Genomic DNA, 13,571 nt, shown 5'->3' with positions numbered 1-13,571 from the left:
GAAGCGTTCCAGAGTAATTATCTCATAAAGTGACAGTGGTCAGAATTGTAAAAATTGGCCTGGTCATTAACGTGCAAACCACCCTCGGGCTTAAGGGGTTAAATTCTTAGTGGGGTTTTTCCTAAAATTGGTTAGCCGTTGGACTCATTGCATAACCTATAACTGTATAGCAGACCCTCTACTTTCTAATGGGAACATGTCGTACTTGTTACTGTGGCCCTGCTCTGTGTGTCTTTAAATTCTTAGTGGGGTTTTTCCTAAAATTGGTCAGCCGTTGGACTGACTGCATACCCTATAACTGTATAGCAGACCCTCTCCTTTCTAATGGGAACATGTCGTACCTTGTTACTGTGGCCCTGCTCTATGTGTCTTTAAATTCTTAGTGGGGTTTTTACCAAATTTTGGCAGCCCTTGCAGTCACAGCATGGGCAGTACCAGTATAGGAGACCCGCTCCTTTATAATGGGAACATTTTTTTTACTGAGACCCTCCTTTATGTCTATTCAAAGGGGTGCGTCCAAATTTTTGGCAGCCCTTGCAATCACTGGATACGCAATAACAGTATAGGAGACCCACTTGTTAATAATGGGAACAACAAATCATAGCCGGCTGATGGCTCTCTAACAATAGCTAGGGCCGACTGCTGGCCTTTTAAGAATAGTAATGGCCGTCTGATGTCCCTGTAAAAATAGGCTTTATGACTTTTAGAGTCCCTCCATCATAAATAAAAAATGATGTGTCTGATGATGTGTCACACACCACATTGCCAGATAAGGTTGTAAAATGTTAAAATGACATTTCCCGGTGAATGCATTTTTCTTAAAAAATAACGTAAAAAAAACCAAAACAATAGGATCTTTCTTAAGTATAAAAAACAGCATCACCAATTTAACCTCAATGTAATCACATTGTTCAGCTCATGCACCTCCTCCTAAATCTCTGAAATGACCACATCAGTCACAAGCTTACAGCACTGCAGCACTGCCTTCGCCAAGCGGCAACAGGCTGTGCTGAAGATAACATGCTTAATGCTTAATTGACAAACCGCCCAGCGCTGCAGAGTTGTTGAAAGCTGTAACACAGCAGCCTTATCTGTGGCTCTCCCCGCTAAACATACAGCCAGGCATGGTCGTGTGTGACAATGGGCGGAACCTGGTGATGGAGAAATGACAGCCAGGGTAGATACGGTTTTCCTCTATGCCAGTCCTTTCACCGAGCTAAAGAATATGGCTGTGGTGAAATACAACTCCCACTGAGAAGCTGTTTCAGATTGAAAAACATTGTGCCCACCAGAGGATTCGATTCTGAGGGCTAACCTTTCTCACCCGCTCAAGAGCCCCATAGCAGCTGCAAAGTTAGCGCTATCATGAACTCTCCTGAGGTAGAAGCCAAGGCACACCAGAGGATTCTCTGGTGGGACCGTCCAACCCTGCCGAGAAGCAGTCCTGGCTAAGAAAGGTGTGTGGGAAGGTTCCCGGACACTCTATGGCGGCTTTTTTTACTGAGGAGGAAACACAGGCAAACACGGGGAGAACATACAAAGTCCTTGCAGATGTTGTCCTTGCTGGGATTTCAACCCAGGATCCCAGCGCTGCAAGGGGACACTCTATGGCGGCTTTTTTTACTGAGGAGGAAACACAGGCAAACACGGGGAGAACATACAAAGTCCTTGCAGATGTTGTCCTTGCTGGGATTTCAACCCAGGATCCCAGCGCTGCAAGGCTTCAGTGCTAACTACTGATCCAATGTGCTGCCATTCACCCTCTAATATCTAACAGGCTGGATAAACTTGCACCTACTGCCTCTCTATCTTCAGCTCCTTTGTGAGAAAATGTATTTGGGCAGCCACTCAGTCTACCAAATAAAATTCCTGAGAAGGAAATTGGGGATGGCTTCGCTACTGGTACTGGGGGCAGTGCTAATACCATGGCGTCGTACCATAGTTTTCTGGAAATATTCCAGGCAGGTAGGAGGCAAGCAAATTCCTACAGAAAAGTACCAGCAGTAATGTTCAGGCCACATTTCAAGTGCAAGTAGCTTTAGAGGACTTCCTGGGAGAAATGACATGCAGGGTAGATACGGTTTCCCTCTATGCCAGTCCTTTCACCAAGCTAAATACAACTCTCAGCAAAAAAAGTTGTGGCCTGGCTCCGTACCGTCCCTGGCCACATTCACCTGTCCACGTGTTTGTGGTTAGGCGGTCCTTCCCAGTAAGTGCACTGGGGAGGGCACGGGTAATGTTGTGGGACCCGTGCTTGTGGAAGGCGGAGGCGATACCGGGAAATATAGTGGTGGCTGGGGACCGAGTATGGACACTCGGCCGCCGCCGACATGAGGTTGTGAAAAGCTTCCGCCTCCACGAGCTTAAAAGGCCATTTTTTAAGTGCAAAGAGCTGCCCAGAAATCGGGCAGTTTAGTGTTGCGGCCTGTGGGTGGGTGGCTGGCTGCATACTTGCACTTGCATTCCAAGTAACAGAAAACTAAGCAGATGGTGGCCTCTATCATCATCATGGCCTCACCTCGGCACTATGAAGTCTCCTGAAGGAGAAGCCAGGGCCCACCGGAGGAGTCTCCGGTTCTCTGGTGGGCCGGTCCAACCCTGCCGAAAAGCAGCCCTGGCTAAGAAACGTGTGGGGGAAGGTTCCCGGACACTCTATGGCTGCTTTTTTAATGTGGATCGGCCATGCTTATGCATGTTATTTCTCAAACCGCATTACAGATCAGGCCATTGTCCAACTCTGTATTCAAGAAATTAAATGCGCAAAGAAAGATGTGTGTGTGTCAAAGCACCACCGACAAGTGCGAGTTGATGTTGGACGGGCTGCCATTGCTTCTGCAACAAGCTCAATTACAGGACTTCCTGTGAGAAATGTCATGCAGGGTACATACGGTTTCCCTCTATGCCAGTCCTTTCACCGAGCTAAATACAACTCTCAGCAAAAAAAGTTGTGGACTGGCTCCGTACCGTCCCTGGCCGCATTCACCTGTCCACGTGGTCCTTCCCAGTAAGTGCACTGGGGAGGGCACGGGTAATGTTGTGGGACCCGTATTTGTGTAAGGCGGAGGCGATACCGGGAAATATAGTGGCGGCTGGGGATCGAGTATGGACACCCGGCCGCCGCCGGCATGATGTTGTGAAAAGCTTCTGCCTCCACGAGCCTAAAAGGCCCCATTTCAAGTGCAAGCAGCTGTCAAAAATTTGGCAGTATAGTATTGCAGCCTGTGGGTGGGTGGGTAGCTGGCTGCCTGCATACTTGCGCTTGCATTCCAAGGAATGGGGTAGGGACAGCTGAACGCTGCAGTGGGACAAGGACGTGGACGGTGATTGTTGCAAGTCTGCAACGACAGGTGTATGGCGGGAGGCATCTTTGCATGCGCCAAGGATCACTTATGATAGGCACACTTTTAGGCAGTGACATGGGAGTCAGAGATGCTTCCAGGGGTCTTCTCCATGCTGTTCCCATGACTTTTCGGCACTGTATGCATGTGTCTGATGATGTGTCACACGCCACATGGCCAGATAAGGTTGTAAAATGTTAAAATGACATTTCCTGGTGAATGCATTTGTCTTGGTTGAAAGCAATTCAAAAGTGCAAAAACGCATCAAAAACGCTACGTGTGAACATAGCCCAAGTTGTGGGGGAGTATTTTTGTTTTTGGTTATTTATTTTGCCTTATATACAAGTCATTACCCTGGAAAGGATGTTCCCAGGGCCGGTGTCAGCACCCGGCGTACCCGGGCAAGTACCGGGGCCCTGGGCCATCAGGGGGGCCACTCGTTATAGGGGCCCAGGCCGCTTCCCCGGCATCTGTGCAGGGCTGCCGTTGCTGTTCAAGCCCTGCTCTGCTTCATGCAGCAGCAGTGTGCTGCTGCTCCACCAATCAGGCCCAGCGCTGTCACTTTCAAGACATGGCCGCGCGATGTGCGCAGTGCGGCTGTGTCTGGTAGTAATGACACACAGGGGTGACACTGCGCCTTTAATTGTGCTTGTGTGTCACACCTGTTGCGTCATTACTACCAGACACAGCCGCACAGCGCACGGCCATGTCTGGAAAGTGACAGCACTGGGCCTGATTGGTGGAGCAGCAGCACACTGACCGCACACTGCTGCTGCTGCATGAAGCAGAGCAGGGCTTGAACAGCACCGGTGGTCCTGCACAGATGCCGGGGAAGTGGCCCGGATGAGGTGGCAGGCTGGGCCCTGTGTTGTATACCTATATTTCTCTGCCGTATCTTTGCATCATGAATCGTGGTATGTGCTAAAGGGGCCCACTGAGACTCTTTCGCCCGGGGCCCACAAAAACCTGCAGCCGGCCCTGGATGTTCCTTAACATAGTTCCCAGGAAAATCCATTTTGGTTTCGTATTTGTATGTTTTATTGTGAGTCCGTAAAAGTGGCGTAATACCTCTGACAATGTTGTTGACAGAAGTGACCTGGGAGTCAGAAATGCTTCCAGGGGTCTTCCCCATGCTGTCCCCATGTCATTTGAGCACTGTTCCCATCGATTTGGGAAATTTTTAGGCCCTCCCATAGACTTACATTGGGCTCGTTGCTCGCGTCAAGCACCCGACTATTTCAATTTGCTCGAACCGAGCATCGAGCACCCGAGCATTTTAGTGCTCGCTCATCACTACTCATCACTAGTGCCAATTAAGAAAAAAAGATCCCTCAATGACCCTTAAACTCACGGCAGACAGGAAAAAAATAAAGGGGATTTGGAGAAGTGCTCGCAGGCGCCTCGTGTGCTGCCCTACGTAGCAGAGAGGTTCCTTTCACCAGCGCTGCAATGTAGGTAATGGTCCTGATTGTCCTTGATTATAAACAATCTATGTTTTATTTCCCTGATTACTGAGATTATTATTAAGTTATAACTATTGTGTTCTTCATCTTGAAATTCTAAGTAACCGGATTACTGCATATCAGATTTACTATAGCTCTTATTATTGTAATGCAGCGTCTTGTATTGCAGCAATGTGTTCACGTATATGGCACTGTTGTGTTGCGCAACAATCAGATCCTGGTTACAAATGAGTTTATTATAGAAAGAATATAGAATATGCGCACTTATCTCCTCTTATGTATTGTCCAGGAGGACGCAGTGGTAAGCTCCATGCACGTGAGGGCAATAATACAGTTAGGGGGTCACTTTGAGGGCTTATCACCAGGCATTGCTGTTATGATCATCCTCCTTGTTATTGAGGCACTATGGCACTGTGCTTGTGATCATTGGGTCACTGTTATTGTCACTGTAGCTTTCATTAAAGAGGTGATCCAACTTTTCCTTTCAGTAGGAAGGGATGGTGAAAATTTTAAAGCTTTCAGTCGCCAAGACCGATGATTGACTGCAGCGGTCAGCTTACCAGAATGGGATGTGCCTGTGATGATGTCCTGATCCAGTCACATGACCACTGCAGCTGATCACATGCCAGGCGATCGAAGAATAGGGCATCGTTGTTCCCTGTTGGAGATCACCGGAGTGGGGCGCTCTGCAGCCATAAGGGTTAGAGCCAGCGACTCCGGGAAGATTGACAAACTGTTTCTAGAGGTTTTCTGTGCTTGGCGCTAGGATGCTCCAAAATCAGACAGCCTTGGTGTCCGAATACCGACAGAATGTACCACAATCTGGATTCTCCTGCACCACCGCTAAGGCTATATTCACACGCTGTTTTTTTTCTGCGTTTTTGTTGCAGATTGTGTGTGTTATTTTCCTCCAGTAAATGTTTAAAGGGGTTGTCCTGTCCAAATCGATAAATTTGTAGTCACTCTGTGTGACTGCAGACTTGTGAACCCCCCCCAGAGCACACACTGTATGCTGCGGGAATGTGCCAGTTTCTGAGCCGGGACCAGAGGGTATGTATGAGTTATCCATACTTCCGGCCATAGCCCGACTAGTGGGCGTGGCCTCTTTCCAGACACTTGTATTGAGCGAGGCCATGCCCCATCTAGAAATGCAGCTGTGCAGTAGGCGGGGTTGACTAGAGGACGCGGTCTCGGTCCATACAGGTGCATGGAAGCGAGACCGCGCCCACTGGCGGGGAGTATGTATAACTCATACATATCCTCCGCTCAGAAACCGGTTAATCCCCGCAGCGCACAGTGGATTCATAAGTCTGCAATCACACAGAGTGACTGCAGACTTATCAGATTGGATGGGACAACCCCTTTAATAAAGTTAGCTTTAGTAACCAAAAACGTCAATTATTTCAGCCTTTTTCGCAGAATTTTTTCATTATAGAAAGCGATGAGGAAGTGCAAAAACGCTGCAAAAAAATGCATTTTTGCAGCGTTTTTGCACTTCCTCATCACTTTCTATGATGAAAAAATTCTGCGAAAAAGGCTGAAATAATTGACGTGCTGCAGTTTTCAAAAATGCAAAAGTTTTCCAATTTAGTCAAGAAAAAAAAGAACAATTTTGTGCATGAGATTTCTGAAATCTCCTAGCTTTTCCTGATACTGTAAAAAAGCAGCTTTTAATTCGCATAAAAAAGCTGCAAAAATCGAACGTGAGAACATAGTTACAAAGCTACACACAGTAGGATGAATAAAGACCTCGGTCCATCAAGTTCAACCTTCCTTCACCAATTGTACATTTTGTCACTAATTTAACTGTAACCCACAATGTTATGTGTATCAAGGAAATCATCCAGCCCTTGTATAAAAGCTGTTATAGTGTCGGCCATCACTATCTCTTGTGGTCGGCATTCCACAGCCTGACTGCTCTGACTGTAAAGAACCCTTGCCTGTTTAGATGCCGGAATCGCCTTTCTTCCACCCGTAATGAGTGCCCCCTGGTCCTTAGTATGGTCTTTGGAAGGAATAAGTCATGGGTTAGTCCTTTGTACTGACCACACATATATTTATACATGTAAATGAGATCCCCTCTGAGGGCTCGTTTTTCTAAGCTAAACAAGCTCAACTTTTCCAACCTCTCATCATATGAGGCCTCCATCCCTTGTAATAATCTAGTTGCCGCCTTTGAACTGACTCTAACTTCTGAATATCCTTTTTAAAATGTGGAGCCCAAAACTGGATCTCATATTCCAGATGTGGCCTCACCAGTGATTTATAAAGGGGCAACAATATGTTGGGATTGTTGGATTTTATCTGTTTTTATATATCCTAAAATCTTGTTTGCTTTTGCGGCTGCTGCCTGACATTGAGTACTGCTGCTCAGCTTACTTGTAACCAGAATACCCAAGTCCTTCTCCTGTTCTGTAGTCCCGAGTATACTCCCATTTATAGTATATGTAACAATAGGATTACTCCGTCCTGGATGCATTACTCTACATTTATCCACATTAAACCTCATCTGCCAAGTGTTTGCCCATTCAGTCATCTTATCCAGATCGTTCTGCAATATCGTAATATCAAGATCAGATTTTAATATCCTGCATAGTTTGGTGTCGTCAGCAAAAACTGTCACTTTACTCTCAATCCCATTCCCAAGGTCATTAATAAAGCCTTGAAAGGTTTGCAACTGTGGTCTAAAGAGGCATGAAGTGGGAAACCAGGGTCGAAATACATTTTCCCGATATGCCATTCTTGTTTAGGGCGCAGGCTCAGCACTTGCGCCCCCCCCACTGCAATAGACCCCATAGTAGTAGAATAGGACGTGGGCAAATTGTGCTCTCTTTTATTCTTCTACGTGACTTCAAAATGCCAATCACCATTTTGTGCAAAATGACTTTATAATGCGTTTCTTTCTGTGCATGCAGCCGGTCATCTACTGCCATTACACAGGTTATTAATTATAATGATGTCAGTAAGTATCAATGAGGGTAGGACGCTATTACTAACCCTGCCTTGTTCTGGGAAATTGCTCTGTGGCTGATGATGAGATGTTGTACAGATCTGCTGAAGTTCCTTCTTGAATTTTTCAACAGCTCGGAGCAGCCGTTCTTTGTTTTGCTGATCTCTGTCTGAAGAACAAATGAGAAAAACCTGATTATACTGTATAAACCGCACATTTTATCTTCCGGGGATTTCTCATTAATACATATATCTGAATTCTTCATATTTCATATCATGCCATACTAGTGTCAATATACTGTAAGAACAGTAATGATATAGAGTGTAGAAGTAATAGTCGGACCCCCACAATGGAGCCCAAAAGCCCCTGTGTAATTTAAAGTGTACTTGTCCTTTTACACAAAACCTGTAGAAAAGCAAGACGTTCTAGCATCATCCCCCATAACAAATAAAAACTGCTTTTGGTACATATACCAGTGTAATATGTCCAATAACTGACCTTATTCTCATGCTCAGGAGCTTGCCATTTACTTTTTTTTTTAGCAAGCAGTTCTGCCAGTACTATAGCTTCTGGGACTCCCATTTTCCCAGATTCCAGCATGCATTGCACTTGCAATATCCAATACCTTACCTGCCATGAACTGAAAAGCCCCAGACAGGAAAGCTGGAGCACAAAGGCAAATACTTCTCCCTCCTCTACTTCAGATGACAGCCTTTATTGCCATTCCAGTTTTAGTAAAAGTTGATAATACAACATTAGTAGAAATGACAAATCTATTCAGCGTATAGAGGTGAATAACTTAGCTAATTTGCCATTTTAGAGTTCGTAAAGTTTTGGTAAAATGTATGTGGGAGCGCAAATTGTCATGTCCCAGTATTGTCATTGTATTGTTGCTGTTGCATTGCTATGCAATATGGTTTCCCTTTTAGAAGTTTGTCCTGTCTCTCTCCCTGTAGCTCAGCTCTGATGTCAGTAACCGCTCCCTTCTTCCTCATTCTGTGTATGTCAGCCATGTTAAGAAGCTCATGTCTTTGCTGGTTCAGTATGGTCTGTTTTACCTTCTGTAATTGTGCATAACTGCAAGAATTCAGCTGGAAAATACACCTTCTTCTGGAATCTTCATATGTGCCTCTGCAGTCGAGTCATGCTATCTGATGAAATCTCTTCATGTGAGTACTGGTACATAGAGACAGCCAAGAAATGGTGTCTCAAGCGCCCCACACTCACAGGCTAGTTATGGAGTCAGAATACAAATGGTTGCAATTCAACAACTCTCCCAAAATGTATGGGATGCTCTTGGAAAAGGGTAGATACTACAACTTTTGGAAGAGTAATTGAAGCTCCCAGGTGCCACATAAGAATCTCTGAACCTTCTGTTAGGCAGCTCTCATTGAAGGTTTCCTAAGCGTGGCGCTAGGATGTTTTGTCATCAGGCTAAACCCGGTATCCAGAAGTGCTTTCATGGGGCGTGGAAAGGGGTCTGGGGAATTAGAATAGAAAGGCTATAGTCTGTAAAAAGGGGGTGCAGTTATCTAAAAAGAAAAATTTGTGATGCACTTTGGAATTTCTTGTCAGTTATTTTCACCAAGTTGCGTGCCAGCAATATTTTAAAGGTACTGATACATTGTGTTAAACTTAATGCAAAGCTTGATGGAATAGCGCATGACCTAGGGGTGATCTTTTTGGTGAACTTTAAATTCTTGTGTCATGCTCTGCCCCCCTTTTGGTTCTGCACTAGGCATTATACAGTGTATAAGTTGTCTCTGGAGTGATTCTTTAACGAGGACCTGTTACTAGGTCAAAAGTAACCAGTTTAGTTCTTATTTTATTCACACTGCTCTGATGAGTTTTCCATTTTTGTTCTTTCTTAAATCCACCATACGGTTCCAGAAATATGAGACTTTTTTATTTAGAGATCATTTTTATGGTCTTTACCAAGGGGGTGGTGCTCAATGGGTGATTATGCAGGGCAGCCTAAAGACACGCCCACGAGGATCTTGTAAAGATTATAAAATTAGCAATAAGTAAAAAAGACCCACATGTCTGGAACTGTAAGACGGATTTAAGAAGAAACAAAAATGGAAAACTCAGGGGAACAGCCAGAATAAAATAAGAGCAAAAACTGGAGAGAATGAGTCAGGGGCTTCAAATTATTGGCGGTTCTGCATTTCCAATGTGTTGTATTAAAAAACCTCTCGGAACTTTGTCAGATAGTGTATCACATCTTGGTTCTGAATTTAGTGCCTGACAATGAAAGGAATTAATACTGATGGGAAACTATAAATCTTAGAAAGCCCGAACCACAAATCTGTAACCAGAGAGACTTGAGCTCAGGACTTTGCGAATGTATACGAGGGAAATATCTCCGCTATGATTTAATGTGGTCAAAGATAATATTCCACGAGCTTCAGACGTTCGTTATAAAACTATGATTCATATTGATGGGGTTGGTTTGTGGCCAACGATATCCACATTATATTGTCAGTCTTTACTCTTTAACGTCATGAGTAGTGTTGAGCATTCCGATACTGAAATATCGGGTATCGGCCGATATTCGCAGTATCGGAATTCCGATACTTAATTCCGATACTTTTGCAATATCGTATACCGGAATCGGAAGTTCCCATAATGCAATGAGCCATTTTCATTTTATTCAGCCAATGAGGATCCTAAGAAGTGTGGGCACATCCTGTTAGGCATGTAGGCATCTTAACTAATGGCATGGCTGTGATTGGCTGCTGAAATGATGTCATGATGCACTATAAAAGCCGCCGCCGCCATTTTGAGCTCACTCTGCAGTGAATTCAGTTAGGGATAGGACGCTGTTGTTCTGAGGGACAGTTTTAGCTACCTATTTGGTCGATTCTGCTTTACCCAAGCTACTTTATAAATCGCTGTGCCTTGCAGCGCTAGTGCACAGTTCTCTGTGCTGTTCACCGCTGTCTGCAAGGTCTGGTGTGTAAGTGCAGCTCACGCTGTAGTGTGTGCTTCAGCCACGTCTGGTTGTAGTGCACTCAGTGTGTGTCACTGCCTCATACATTGTTCTTTTTTGCCAATTCATAATTTTTCCTGATATCTCCTATTAGTGTGGTGGTTCCATCCGTATTCAGCTAAATTGGTTCCAAACACACTATATAGGAGTAGATAGAGAAATTTTTTTGGTCTTGCAGCGCTAGTGCACAGTGCTCTGCATCTGTACTGTTCACCGCTGTCTGCAAGGTCTGGTGTGTGAGTGCAGCTCACCCTGTAGTGTGTGCTTCAGCCACGTCTGGTTGTAGTGCACTCAGTGTGTGTCACTGCCTCATACATTGTTCTTTTTTGCCAATTCATAATTTTTCCTGATATCTCCTATTAGTGTGGTGGTTCCATCCGTATTCAGCTAAATTGGTTCCAAACACACTATATAGGAGTAGATAGAGAAATTTTTTTGGTCTTGCAGCGCTAGTGCACAGTGCTCTGCATCTGTACTGTTCACCGCTGTCTGCAAGGTCTGGTGTGTGAGTGCAGCTCACCCTGTAGTGTGTGCTTCAGCCACGTCTGGTTGTAGTCTGCTCAGCATGCGTCACTGCCTCATACATTGTCCTTTATTGCCAATTCATAATTTTTCCTGATATCTCCTATTAGTGTGGTGGTTCCATCCATATTCAGCTAAATTGGTTCCAAACACACTATATAGGAGTAGATAGAGGAGCCTTTCTGCAGCATTGGGCCCTGCAGCCCCAGCCAGATTAGTATTAGCCTATTTTTTGCAGCCTCATCTATTGCATTGTAGGTTACCTTCCTACATTGTAATAGCTACAAAAAGTTTGTGATACTATCGTTATTACATCTTTAGGCACATCCATTGTCTTTTTGTGACAAAAAAAAACTAAATAAAGTTCACCAAACACTCCACTTTACAGTTGTGTAGGCCACATTAGCTCATATTAAAGTCTAGTCCACACTTTATAAAATGAGTGTTTCTTATACCTGTTAGCAGCTGTTCAGGAATAAGCACACTAAGCCCTTAGTACTTTTCTGCCTATCTTTATCAGTCTACCAAGATGAAGAAGGCAGGGAGTAAGGCATGTGGTCGTGGGTGTGGGTGTGGGCGTGGAGTTTCTGCAGGGAGAGGACGTGAGGATTCTGTGCCTGCAGGGAGAGGACGTGGGGATTCTGTGCCTGCTGCGGGCACCAGTGACTCAGCATGCCCCAGTTTTACCAGGGAACAGTCCTTTATGCACAGCTTTGTAGGAGCTATCCGTACCCCACTGCTGCGCGAGGACCAAATTGAAGCCGTTGTCGGATGGATGGCAGCTAACGCATCGACTTCAATTAGTTCCAGATCCTCTCAGGTCCTGAGCACTGAAGAGCACCCATCTGTCTCTTCACCACCTGCCAAATTGCCCAGGCAGTCAGAGAGCCCTGGACAGGAGCCATCTCTACTTCTGTTCTCTTAATCTCTTGGCTTGGAAAGAGGGGGCCAGCCAAGCAGAATTCTAGAATTTGAAGAAGAGGTAGTATGCAGTGATGCGCAACCGTTTTGTCTCTCTGAATCTGAAGAGGCGGGTGGGCCAGTGCCTATGGTCAGCAGCACACCTCAGTACGCATCTGATGATGAGACTCAGGTGCCACTTTCTGGTGCGTACTGTGCTGTCGAGACTACCCAGGAGAAGCAGTTGTTTGAAGAGGGTCGTGTAGATGATGAGGTCCTTGACCCATCATGGCGTGAGGGACAGGAAGGTGGTGGGAGCAGCTCTGAGGAAGAGATTCCCCGAACGGCCCAAAAAGGAGGGAGAGGGAGGGGGCAGACTTGGTTGCCTGTAGCCTCCACTTCGGCACCCATTAGGAGCATGGCTCTTCCAAAATCCAAAGCGGGCGCTCCCAAGACTTGCAGTGCCTGGTCCTTTTTTGACACAGTTGCAGATGACATTTGCTTTGTCAAATGCAAGCTGTGTAATCAGAAGGTGAAAAGAGGGAAAAGTGTCAGCAACCTCAATACCACAAATATGTGGAAACATGTGCGGACCAAGCACATGGTGGAGTTACAAAAACACACTGAAGACCTAGGCCAACCTACAGCGCCACCTACCACCTCTTCAGCTCGTGTTGTAGCCTCTTCCTCCAGCTCACACACAGCTGGTTCGGCTTCCTCACAGGATCGCCATGGAAGAATCTCTGGCACTGTTGTACAGAGACACAGTGTAATTCCACCCACAGCACCACTTTCCCAGTCACCCTCACACTCCCAGGCCAGTCTACAGCCATCGTTAGCACAGGCATGGGAGAAAAGGCGCCCATACTCGGCAAACCACCCCCGAGCACAGGCTCTGAATGCTGGCATTGCTAAACTACTGGCCCTTGAAATGCTATCATTCAGGCTGGTGGAGACTGACACATTCCGTAACTTTATGGCATTGGCAGTCCCACAATACAACGTGCCCAGCCGCTTTTATTTCAGCAGGCAAGCCGTCCCTACCCAGCAACATCATGTGGAGGGAAAAATTAAACATGCGCTAAAAAACGCCGTCAGTAGCAAGGTCCACCTGACCACCGATGCGTGGACCAGTAAGCATGGACAGGGACGATACCTTTCCCTCACTGCCTATTGGGTAAATGTTGTGGAGCCGGGTACAAATCTTGAGAGTGGCGCTGTACGTGTTCTGCCAACTCCAAGGATTGCAGGAATCCAGTCTGTACACATTGACTCCTCCTCATACTCCAGTTCCTCTGAATCAGCGCTGCAGGAGCCGTCACGGTCTACCTCCACATCGACCCGTGAAAAGTTACCTGTTATGATGACCGATATGAGCACAGCCGTGGCCAAACGTCAACAGGCCG

The 13,571-nt window shown here is 45.9% G+C and overlaps 1 protein-coding gene across 4 annotated transcripts in view; it reads right to left on the bottom strand.

Annotated features, from left to right (window-relative positions):
* The window catches only part of LOC141257430 (spermatogenesis-associated protein 7 homolog), a 418,618-nt gene that overhangs the window by 102,663 nt on the left and 302,384 nt on the right, over nucleotides 1-13,571 (bottom strand). For all 4 annotated transcript variants that reach the window (XM_073671954.1, XM_073671953.1, XM_073671955.1 and 1 more), the window contains one exon: nucleotides 7,799-7,920. In XM_073671954.1, the coding sequence (XP_073528055.1) occupies nucleotides 7,799-7,920 (122 nt within the window). The remainder of the gene's footprint in view (nucleotides 1-7,798; nucleotides 7,921-13,571) is intronic.

The sequence above is a fragment of the Phyllobates terribilis genome, unplaced genomic scaffold (assembly GCF_046119375.1).
Source record: "Phyllobates terribilis strain yellow unplaced genomic scaffold, ASM4611937v1 Scaffold_3__8_contigs__length_932513732, whole genome shotgun sequence".
NCBI classification, from domain to species: Eukaryota; Metazoa; Chordata; class Amphibia; order Anura; family Dendrobatidae; genus Phyllobates; species Phyllobates terribilis.
This window is presented reverse-complemented; position numbering and strand designations above follow the sequence as displayed.